This window comes from Dasypus novemcinctus, chromosome 12, assembly GCF_030445035.2.
Source record: "Dasypus novemcinctus isolate mDasNov1 chromosome 12, mDasNov1.1.hap2, whole genome shotgun sequence".
NCBI classification, from domain to species: domain Eukaryota; kingdom Metazoa; phylum Chordata; class Mammalia; order Cingulata; family Dasypodidae; genus Dasypus; species Dasypus novemcinctus.
In genome coordinates this window covers 86,341,275-86,353,907 of record NC_080684.1, presented here as the reverse complement: position 1 = coordinate 86,353,907, position 12,633 = coordinate 86,341,275, and the positions used below count along the sequence as shown (strand labels likewise).

General features: G+C 36.4%; 1 protein-coding gene across 3 annotated transcripts in view; it reads left to right on the top strand.

Annotated features, from left to right (window-relative positions):
- Positions 1–12,633, top strand: part of NUP37 (nucleoporin 37) — a 68,671-nt gene that overhangs the window by 18,186 nt on the left and 37,852 nt on the right. For all 3 annotated transcript variants that reach the window (XM_004446815.4, XM_004446814.4, XM_004446813.5), the window contains exon 5: positions 3,955–4,049. In XM_004446815.4, coding sequence (XP_004446872.1) covers positions 3,955–4,049 — 95 coding nt within the window. The remainder of the gene's footprint in view (positions 1–3,954; positions 4,050–12,633) is intronic.

Sequence of the window (12,633 nt, the reverse complement as noted above, 5' to 3'; positions counted from 1 at the left end):
CTACTCAAGGCCCCTTACCCTGCCATATAAATTTCAAGATTGGGTTTCCATTTCTTCAAAGAGTGTTGATGAAATTTTGATTGGGATTACACTGATTTTATAAATTGCTGTGGGTAGTATTGACATCTTAATGATAATTGAGTTTTCCAAGCCATGAACACAGAATGTCCCTCCATTTATTTAGGTCTTCTCTCTTTCTTTTTGCAATGTTTTGTAGTTTTCTGTGTGCAAGTCCTTTATATCCTTGGCTAGATTTATTCCTAGGCATTTCATTCTTTTAGTTGCTATTGTGATAGCAAATTTTTCATAATTTATTCTTCAGATTGTTCATTGCTTGTATATAGAAAATCTACTGATTTTGGGGTGTTAGTCTTATACCTGTCACATTGTTGAATTAATTTATTAGCTCTAGCAGATATGTTCTGGATTTTTCAAGATTTTCTGTTTATGAGATCCGATCATCTGCATATAGGGAAAGTTTTACTACTACCTTTCCAATTCGGATGCCTTTTGTTTCTTTTTGTTGCCTAATTGTTCTAACAAGCAACTCCAAAACCATGTTGAAAAACAGTGGCGACAGTGGGAATCTTTGTCTTGTTCCTGTTCTTAGAGGAAAAGCTGTAAGTAGGATGTTAGATGTATGCTTTTCACATATGACTTTTATCATGTTGTGGAAGTTTCCTTCTATTCCTAGGGTTACAAGTGTTTTTATCAAAAAAGGGTACTGTATTTTGTCAAATGCCTTTTCTACATCAACTGAGATTATCACATGGTTTTTTCCTTCAATCTGTTAACTTGGTGTTTTACACTAATTAATTTTCTTATATTGAACCAACTGTGCATACCATGGATAAATCGCACTTGATCATGTTATATAGTTCTTTTAATATACTGTTGGATATAGTGTGTTAGTATTTTGTTGAGGATTTTTGCATCTCTATTCTTTAGAGATGTTGGTCTGTTGTTTTATTTTCTGGTGTTATTTTTTCTGGTATGAGATGATGGTAGCCTCCTCTTCAATTTTTTGGAAGAGTTTGGGCAAAAGTGGAGTAAAGACTTCTTGGAATGTTTGGTAGAATTCCCCTGTGAAGCCATCTGGTCCTGGGCTCTTTTTTGGGGGGTAGGTTTTTGATAACTGATTCAATCTTTTTACTAATAATTGGTTTGCTAAGATCTTCTATTTCTTCTTGAGTCAATGTAGGTACTTTATGTATTTCTAAGAATTTATCTCTTTCATCTAGGTTATCTAACTTATTGGCATGCAGTTGTTCATAGTATCCTCTTAAAGTCCTTTTTATTTTAGCATGTATGGTAGTAATGTTCCCCTTTACCTTTCTATTTCGTTTTGTGTTTCTTCCCTCTTTTTTTCTTTGTCAGGCTAGCTAAAGTTTTGCTGATTTTATTCTTTCATAGAACCAACTCTTGGTTTTGTTAATTCTCTCTATTGTTTTATTGTTTCTATTTCATTTATCTCCTCTATAATCTTTGTTATATCTTTCCTTCTCCCTTTGGATTTCATTTGCCCTTCTTTTTCTAGTCTTCCGGTTTTGAGATTAGGTCTCTGATTTAAAGTCTTCTTTTTTAAAATGTAAGCATTTAGAGCTGTAAATTCTCTCCCAGCAAAGTCTTTGCTGCTTCCCATAAATTATGGTATATTGTATTTTCATTTTCATCTTCCTCAAAGTATTTCCAGAGTTTACCTCATGTGTTTTGGGGTACCCTGGTTAGGTGCATTGATATTTATGATTATTATTTCTTCCTGGTGGATTGTCCCTTCTATTAACATATAATGACCTTCTGTATATCTTATATCTTTTGCATTTAAAGTTTCTTTTGTCCAATATTAGTACAGCTGTTTGCATGGATTATCTTTTCCAGCCTTTCACTTTCAGCTGGTTTGTATATTTTTTGGGGTTTTTTTGTTTTTGTTTATTTTGTTTGTTTTATTTCTTTTTCTCCCGCCCCACCCCGCCCCCCCCCTCCCCCGGCCAGTTGTCTGTCCTCTTTGTCTATTTGCTGTGGGTTCTTCTTTGTCCTCTTCTGTTGTCAGCAGCATGGGGATCTGTGTTTCTTTTTGTTGCGTCATCTTGTTGTGTCAGCTCTCTGTGTGAGCGGCATCGTTCCTGGGCAGTCTGCACTTTCTTTCGCGCTAGGCGGCTCTCTTTACGGGGTGCACTCCTTGTGCGTGGGGCTTCCCTACACGGGGACACCCCTGCGTGGCACGGCACTCCTTGTGCACATCTGCACTGCACATGGGCCAGCTCCACACGGGTCAAGGAGGCCCGGGGTTTGAACTGCAGACCTCCCATGTGGTAGACGGACGCCCTAACCACTGGGCCAAGCCCGCTTCCCTGGTTTGTATATTTTGATCTATAGTGAGTCTCTTATAGGCAGCGTATGGATGGCTCGTGGTTTTTTATCCATTTTGTCAGCCTATAGCTTTTGATTGGGGAGAATAATCCATTCACATTCAATGATATTACTGTAAATGCATTATTTACTTCCATCATTTTTAGTATTTGTTTTTCACATGTCATGTCTTAGTTGCATCTGCCTTTTTACTCCTTTGAATATCCTTTCAGCTTTTCTTGCCTTCTACACTCTCCTCCAAGCCTCTCTTTCCTGTCTTTCTCTTTCTAGCTCTAATGTTCCCTTTAATGTTTCCTACAAAGCTGGATTCTTTTTTACAAATTCTCTTAGTTTCTGTTTATTTGTGACTGTTTTAAATGTACTGTGGCAGTTTGAGATCATTTTATGAATCCCAAAAAGAGAAAAATTATGTTTATAAACTAATCTATTCCTCTGTGTGTGATACTCTTTGGTTGTATCAAATGCGTTGAGGGGCCTCTGAGTTTGATACAATCAATTTAGGGCTTCTGATTGGGCTGCGTCAATAAGGCGTAACTCAGGTTGCATCCCACTTACATCTTTGTACATTGTGTTTTCAAAAACACAGTTCCTGTCTGTTTAATAGTTGTTTGGGTGGAAGAACTGAGTCCTGGAACTCCCTTCTCCCTACTCTGCCATCTTCCCCAGAAGTTACCGCATAAAATTTTGACCAATCAAAAGTTAATATGCTGATTATTATGAACATTAAAAACTTAATGTTAATTTAGTTTGCCTTGTAAACTGTGGAGGAATCTTTGCATGATGACTTGGAGGATTTAAGTTTGTTAAAGCTGTGCAGGAATGTTTGAATCAAATCCTTATTTCCCTTGTGATATATTTCTTTATAGTAAGCAATACCATATAGAACCACTTTATTAACTTTATAACTGAGATCAAATTGGAGTTATTCTTGAAAAGAAGGGAGGGAGGAAGGAGGAGAGGAAGGAAGAAGTATATCCATGAAAAGATTTGAACCTTGCCTGCATACATAGTCTTCCACCTTACAACTTCCCATTTGCTCTCAATGGCCAGTTGAAGGTTTCTGCATTCATTGTGACTATGGACTTGTTATTCTAGCTGTCTCCAGTCCTGGCAGTCACATTAAACAAGTGGATAAAAGCCTTAAAAGGTGAGGTCCACAGGACTTGGGTTTATTGGGTAGTAGCAAGCATGCAGATCATTATGTATGAGATAAAAAGCAGAGGGGACTCCATCTCAGTGCTGCTGAAGTTTCTCTAGCTTTATTTTTTAGTTAAACTTTATGTAAGAAGTGAGAAAAAAGGTGGTATGAGGACAGGTACATTAAAAGTATGTGTTTTTGTTAAAAAAAGGAAAAGAACGGTCAAACTGAGAGCAACGTGTTGAATGATCAACTTCTTTCCAAGGTAAACCTTCCAGAAATGGATATATAAGTCATGCTTTAAAAATAGCAGGCTGCATATGACCATTTAATAGAAAAAAAGGAGCATGTAGTGAAAGCTTTTAAAGCAGTGAAGTAAAATAATTAGGAAGGAATGCTGTAGAATATGTTTTTGTAGTTTTAATTAATTTTTCCCCTTTTGTCAGATTTTAGAGGGCCATTCAGATTTCATTAATGGTTTGGTGTTTGATCCCAAAGAAGGCCGTGAAATTGCAAGTGTGAGTGATGATCATACCTGCAGGTATGTTCCTTATGTTACAACTGTATTTTTTATTTTATTTTTTTATTTTGATGAGAATGACATTTTAAAAATTACAGGAATTGTAACTTATATAAATGCCACACAATGTTATAAAAGAAGTGTACTTTTTAAAAATAGTAAGTATGGGGAAACAGACTTCACCCAATGGATAGGGCATCTGCCTACCACATGGGAGGTCTGCAGTTCAAACCCTGGGCCTCCTTGACCCGTGTGAAGCTGGCCCATGCACAGTGCTGATGTGCGCAAGGAGTGTCGTGCCACGCAGGGGTGTCCCCCCACGTAGGGGAGTCCCACAGGCAAGGAGTGTGCCCCATAAGGAGAGCCTCCCAGCACGAAAGAAAGTACAGCCTGCCCAAGAATGGCGCCACACACACAGAGAGCTGATGCAACAAGAAGAAATACAGATTCCCAGTGCCGCTGATAAGGATAGAAGCAGTCACAGAAGAACACACAGCAAATGGACACAGAGAGCAGACAACTGGGGTGGGGGGGGAGGAAGGGGAGAAAAATAAATAAAAATAAGTAAATCTTTAAAAAAATAAATAAAAATAATAAGTATGACACAAACTTAAGTTTCAAAACCAGTGCCTCGATTACTAATTGCAGTTAATAGAGTCTTCTGTTCCAGATTCATGTGTCCCTCCTTGCCTCTTACTTTAGAATTGCGTATTTATGAAATCAAAATATATATATTGGGTCATATTCTTCAATATTGGACAAAGTTACTAGGATAATAAATGGTAATTGCTATATTATGAAGTTACGTCACAGATCCTATATGATATGTTATTGCTCGATATGAACTGTGAATTTCATTTGCTAAGTAAGATTCATGGAAAAATGAGTGTTTTTTCAATTTCGAAGGTCTCTTTGTAAAGTTTTTTTCTGTATATACAATACATTTCAGTATCATTGTTCCACCCCACCCACTAGTTTAGAGCAGATGACATTAACTATAACATTTTAATAATGCCTTAAGTGAAGAATACCACTCTACTTGGAGAACAAGATAACGAGTACGAGTAGGAGGTGAAAAAAAGCTGAGAAGTCAGAAGTGAAATGTGTCAGTCATTAGAGGAGTGCCAATTGCTTCGTTTACTTTAACAATACTGTGGCCAAAAAAACTGCTGCTTTGCTGTTTTGCATAGTTTGAATGTTTGATTAAACTGTCAAAATTATATTTATTATCACTTGTATACATAGAAAACTATTAAATGTGTCCTTTTACAGTGGAAGTAAAGTCATGAGCTACTTTTTAAATTTTAATCATTATTCATGTAGCTCCTATTTTTAAAGATCTAGAATCATAAACCATTATTCTTTATGTACTATATAAAAATTTTCATATCAGGGATATGAAAGATTTATATGACTTTAAGATTTTCATATATTAAAAATCATTTCTTTTGAAAGGGCCCTAAGTGTATTAAAACTAAGTTTGTATAGAGGCCTAAAGAGTTAATGGGACCATTGTTATGATAAAAGTTAGGTTAGATTATTAGGATGAAATAATGGCATTTCATTTCTCTCAAACATGGACTTTCCTAATCACATGCATATAGAAAAAAAACCTGAAAAAGGGGAAATGCACGACTTTTAAAGCCAAGGAATAATTTCTGAAGAGTGAACAACAGCCAGAAAGACCTGGGACTATACTTCATGGTCTGATTTTTTTTTTTTCTTGTGGTAGACTTGGGATTTTTGTAGACTAGTAAACTTCTCCAAAATTTGGGAAACTGATGTAGAATTGCCAACTGTTTATTTTCTCAAGTAGTAACAATTTTAAAAGTCTACTACCTTTTGTCATCATTTTATAAAAGAAAGGACATTATTACTCTTAAAATGTAGAAAGAGCTTAATTTGAGTCATTCCTTTAATTTAAATAAATTTAACATTTTCTAAAACTTGCTATTTAGCCCCTAATTGTCTTATTTTGCTAGACTGTGGTCGATGGTATTATTGTTCAGCAAATACTTACTCTTCCTTCCTCCCTTCTATGAAAGGAGGAGTTTTCCCACTCTGTTAATGTTGGGCTTAACCATGTGTCTTGTTTAGACCAATATAATGTTAGCAAATGTGATCCAAGCAAAAGCTTTAAATGTTTTACTTGTTTTGGCTTTACGTATGTTCTGTCATCTGCTATGAGTGTGTCTTGGAGAGCTACTGGTCCCAAAATAAGAAAAAGATGGAGTAGACATGGGCCCTTCTAGCATTATGAAACACAGCTTCCAGTAGACCCATGAGCAAGAAATTTATGCTTACTTTTTAAACCACTGAGATTTTAGGGTTGATGCACATTGTAGGAATAGCTCAGGACCTGTATTTAGAATGCATTAGCTTAGTTTGCCAACCAGAAGTAAAGGAGAATTCTAATTAGTTATTAAAATCAAACTTCTTAGGCCAGAAGCTAAGTAATATGGATATGATAAAATTAAAAAAGAAAAGAAAGACTGAGGGGAGAGAATGTGGGTAATTCAACCACCCACATGGGAGGTCCTGGGTTCAGTTCTAAGTGCCTCCTGGAAAAAAAAAAAAAACAGAAAAACAAAAAAGAAGCAAAACAAATGAAAAAACCAACTCAAGAATGCCGATGTGGCACAGTGGTTGACTACCAGCTTCCCACATACAAGGTCCTGGGTTCAATGTCTGGACCCCAGTACCTTTAAAAAAAAGAGAAAATGAGAGAAACAGAAGATAAAAGTAAAACAAGAATTTAAAGGTAAGGAAGAGCAGCAAGTATTATACATTCTCACAGGAAGAAAGGAATTCTGAGGGGATAGACTCCAGTAGAAAAACTTTTCAGTACAACCATCTTCATTAACTCAAAGGATAGAATTGCCAGACTGCAAATAAAGACACTAGCCAAATAACAATTATGCATTTTGGGCAGAGGAAATAGCCATTTACATCCCGAATGATCACTGCTATCAATATACTAAAGTAATGCCAATCATAAGCTGGGCCTGCATGTTAGAGGTAGAAGTACATTGGTAAAATCCTTGTCAAATTCTAGTCTCTAAATCTGTCATTTTATAGTAGTTTTATATTCAGATATAACAGTTTGCTATGGTTATGAATTCCAAAAATAGATACTGGATTATGTTTGTAATCTGGTCTGTACCTGGGCGTGATTGAGTTATGATTGGGGCTTTGATTGGGCCACGTTATTAGGGCATGGCAAATAAAAGGCATGGCAAAGGACAGAGGTGAGCGTTCTTAATGTTGGAGTTTTAATGTTGGATTTTGATGCTGATCTTAAGCTGAAGCTCCAGGGAGAGAGAGCATTCACCTGATAGTCTACAGCTGACCTTGTGGAGAAACCAGAGAAGCTGAGCCCAGAAGAACCCAGGAAGCCCGAACCTTAGCAGACGGCAGCAGCCATTTTGCTCCCACATGTGAAAATAGTTTTGGTGAGGGAAGTCACTTATGCTTTATGGCCTGGTATCTGTGAGTTCCTATCCCAAATAAATGCCCTTTATAAAAACCAACTAATTTCTGGTATTTTGCATCACCACCCCTTTGGCTTACTAATACAACAGGTGATGCCATGCTAAAAATAAATACAACTAGGCAGAAGATCAATAAAGAAATAGAGGGATGGGGGATATCCAGGAATCTCTTATGTTTTTTATAATGTTACCTTTTATGTATGCATCTTTAAAAAAATACAGTTTACAAAAAATTGATGGGGGTGGGGAGGTTGGGTGTGGGTTAAATGGGAACCTCTTATGTTTTTTTAATGTAACGTTCTATGTGATCTATTAACTTTAATTTTAAAAGTTTTATTAAAAAATAGTAAAAATAAATAAGGAAATAGAGGATTTGAACATTATAAACATTATAAACCAACTGACCTAGCAAATATATACAGAACACTCACCCATCAAAAGCAGAATACACCTTCTCAGATGTATATGGAACATTCTCTAGGATAGACTGTGTTAGGCTAGAAGATAAGTCTCAATAAATTTAAAAAGATTGAAATCAGGGAAGTGGATGTGGCTCAAGTGATAGATCTTCCACCTACTGTATGGGAGGACCTGGCTTTGATCCCTGGGGCCTCCTGGTGAAAAAGAAGAGAAAGTATGCCCACATGGCAAGCCAGTGCCCGTGTGAGTGCACGTGTGGTGAGCCAGTGCCCCATGCAAGTGAGTCTTTTGAAGTATCAAAAGAGAGACAAGGGGAGAGTCAAGGTGAAGCACAGCAGAAACCAGGAACTGAGGTGGCATAATTGACGGGGAACCCCTCTCTCCATCAGAGGTCTCCAGGATCAAATACCAGTAAATCCAGAGGAGAGAAAATGAGAAGACTACACAGACAGCAAAAACAGCAGGGTAGGAGGAGGAGAAGGGGGGGAAATAAATAAATATTTTAAAAAATAAAATAAGGATTGAAATCATGTAAAGGAGCTTCTCTGTTCCCAATAAAATGAAACTAGAAATAATTAAAAGAAGGAAAATTTGAATTATCCCCACGTGGTGAAAATTAAACAATATCCTTTTAAACATCCAGTGGGTGGAGAAAAATTAGAAGATACTTTGAAATGAATGCAAATGAAAACAGAGCATACCAAATTTATGGAATGTAGCAAAGGCCATGCCTAACGGGAAATTTAAGGTTGTAAAAAACTGCATTAAAAAAAGGAAGAAAACTCTCAAATGAGAAACCTAGCTTTATACCTTAAAGAACTGAAAAAAGAGAAGCAAACTAAACCTAAAGCAGACAGAAGGAAGAAAATTAATGTGAAAATTAGAGTGAAGATAAATAGAATGTAGAAAGATGATAGAATCAACAAAACAATTACTGATTCTTTGAAAAGATTGACAGAATTAACAAACCATGAGCTAGACAGACTGAGAAAACAATATTCAAATTAGTAAAATCAGAAATGAAAGTGAGTACATTACTACTACCTTATAGAAATAAGTAGGATTTTAAGAGAACACCCTGAGGAATTGTATCCAATAAATTAGATAACGTAGATGAAATGGACAAATTTCTAGAAACACGTAAACTCTTCAAAACTGATTCAAGAAGAAACAGAAAATCTGAATAGACCTATAACAAGTTTCAGCAATCAAAAACCAACAGAGAAAGAAATAGAAAAGAAATAGAAAATCTGAATAGACCTATAATAAGTACCAGCAATTAATAATAAAAAACCAGCAGAGAAAAGCCCAGGACCAAATTCCTTCACTTGGAAATCCTACCAAACATTTAAAGAAGAACAAATACCAATTCTTGAACACTTCCAAAAAGTTCAAGAAGAGTGAACACTTCTGTTTTATTCCATGAGTCCAGGATTATCCTGAGGCCAAAGCCACAAAAGGATATCACAGGAAAAGAAAAATATAGAATATCCCTATGAATATACATGAAAAAAAGTCCTCAACATCTATCTAAAACTATTAAAATTTTAGAAGAAAACATAGGGTTAGATCTTCATGACCTTAGATTTGGCAGTGGTTACTTAACTATGACACCCAAAGCACAAATAACAGAAGAAAAATTAAATAAATTGAAATTCATCAAAATTAAAAACTTTAGGATATCAAAGACTATCAAGGGAATGAAAAGACAACTCACAGAATGGGAGAAAATATTTGTAAATCATATATCTCATAAGGGTCTTGTATCTAGAATATATAAAGAATTCTTACAACTCAACAATAATAAGACAACACAATTTTAAAATGTTCAAAGTACATGAAAAGACATTTGTTCAAAGAAGATATATAAATGGACAGCGAACCCATGAAAATATGTGGTTAATGTCATTATTCATTAGGCAAATGCAATTCAAAACCAAAACAAGATACTACTTAGCACCTACTAGAATGACCTTTTTTAAAATTAAAAAAAAGAAATAAATGTTGGTAAGGACGTTGTGATACTTTGTTGGTGGATTTGTAAGGTGGTGCAACTTTTTAAAGTTCTTTAATAATTTTTCTCTTTATATCATTGAACTTAATAAATTGATAAAATTGTTGCTTAGAGGTATATATACAAAAGTGTTATTCATCCTCTAGTGCTGGTGAGGAATTTGTAATTTTTGAGGGATAACTTTGTCAAATTATCCTAGCACTGGTTATTGAAATGAAGATGTCATGGTCCTTCACATTCGATTAGCCAGGTTATCATGGATGAGAAAGAAGAGTAAGTGCAAGCTGCCAAAGAGGAGCTCCATGGTGTCCATGATGCCTAAGTAACAGAGGATTTTAATCCTGCTAAGAAACGGACTTGTCTAGAGGATGAGGAAATTAATCTAGAGTAGAGTGCTTTGACCTTTTTACTAATTAGGTATTTCGCAGAGTCGGCCATGCTTTACCCCTTAGAAGTCATCATGAACCTAGAAGAATGACCTTGTGGAAGGAGTGAGTAGGTTAAAGAATGAATATATGATTATAACTCTGTCATCACATCTTTATGAAAAAGGTGCCATTACCCAAAAAAAGCAGTCTGGCAGCATATGTTTTTAAGAAAGGAAATTTCCAGGTAAATTACAGGATTGCCAGCCCTTCAATCTCATGTTCTAAGCCATTTCCTTTTTTTTTTTCATCCCCTGCCACCCCTGTGGCTCCCTCATCTGTTTACTCATTGTGTTTGCTTGTTTGTGCTCATTGTTTTAGCTCATTTTTTGCTTGTCTGTTTTTTTCATTATAGGAGGCACCAGGAACCAAACCCAGGACCTCCCGTGTGGGAGGCAAGCACTAAACTGCTTGAGCCACAGACACTCCCTGCTCATTTATTTTTGCTCATTGTCTCCTCATTGTGTTTGCTCATTGTCTGCTCATTGTTTTTACTCACGTCTGCTCATTGTTTGCTTGTCTTCTTTAGGAGGCACCAGGAACCAAACGTGGGACCTCCCAAGTAGGATGCAAGCACTCAACTGATTGAGCCACGTCCACTCCCCACCCTTTCCTTTATGATCCCTCATCATCTCTACCACACACACACATGCACATACACAAACATACATAAATATATACATATTTATGTTTGTGTACATTTATATGCACATATATGCACAGAATGATAGAAATAAATACTGATGTCCATTTCTGTATGTGCACTGAGTATGTATATGTATACACATTTGGACAAGAAGATAAAATACTGATGTTCATAATTACAGCCTAGCATCATCAAAAGTTAGATACAGTGAATCTTGTGGTAGAATATGAACTGTGGGTTAACACAACAAATATGAGAACATTCTCTCATGAACTATTATCAAGTACATAATACTAATACAGGGTGTTAATAACTGGGTGAGTTGGGGGAAAATAGCCCAAATACAAAATATTGACTATAGTTAGTAGTAGTAGTAGTAGAATTTTGACAGTGCTCTTTCATAGTTTGTAAAAGTTGTTTCCCAACAATGCAAGGTCTGGGTGGTAGGTTCATGTATGGGAGCCATATATGATATGCATGTTCATTTTGTAAGTTCACCATTTTGCCTATACATTTATCATTTATGTATGTTCATATGTGAATGATAAACTTCAAAAAAATGGTTAAAAAAGGTAGCTAAAATTATTATAGTACTTGAAAGGCAGACGAGTACATATTCATTTAGAAAGATTTATTATTTCTTACCTCTAAAGGTAAAAATGATGTTTGAATATTTAATGGGTTAAGCTTATTAATTTAAAACTTCACTAATACAGAACATCACATTCCTACTCATTGCCAAATAATAGATGTTCTTCTGTAATAGAAACTACTATCCTGTAAGAACAAGTCAGATCAACAAGTATTAAACATGTTTAGTATGGCCTACATTTAGTACTTAAGGAGACAGAAAAGAAATGAAAACTCAGTATTCAGTGTAACTACAAAGCATGTCAGAAGTAAATCCCTTTCCTTTAATCCTGGCCCCCCCCCCCCCAATAATCTTTTTCTTTTTTAAAGATTTATTTTTTCTCTCCCCTTTCCCCCCCCCCCCCCCCCCCCCAGTTGTCTGCTCTCTATGTCTATTCACTGTGTGTTCCTCTGTGTCTGCTTGTTTTCTTGTCAGTGGCACCCGGAATCTGTGTCTCTTTTTTTGTTGCGTTATCTGCTGTGTCAGCTCTCCCGTGTGTACAGTGCCGTTTCTGGGCAGGCTGTGCTTTTTTCACGTGGGGTGGCTCTCCTTGGGGCACACTCCTTGAGTGTGGGGCTCTCCTACGCGGGGGACACCCCTGCGTGGCACAGCACTCAATTCACGCATCAGCACTGCACGTGGGCCAGCTCATCACACGGGTCAGGAGGCCCTGGGTTTAAACCTTACACCTCCCATGTGATAGGTGGACACCCTATCCGTTGGGCCAAATCCACTTCTCCCAAAAATCTTTTAAAATATTAGATAAAAATTTGTGGTGGAAGAAAATTGTCCAGAGACCAGGGAATTCTTTTTTTTTTTTTCAAGATTTATTTATTTGTTTCTCTCCCCTCCCCACCCCCAGTTGTCTGTTCTCTGTGTCTATTTGCTGCGTCTTCTTTGTCCGCTTCTTGTTGTCAGCGGCTTGGGAAATCTGTGTTTCTTTTTTGTTGCGTCATCTTGTTGTATCAGCTCTCTGTG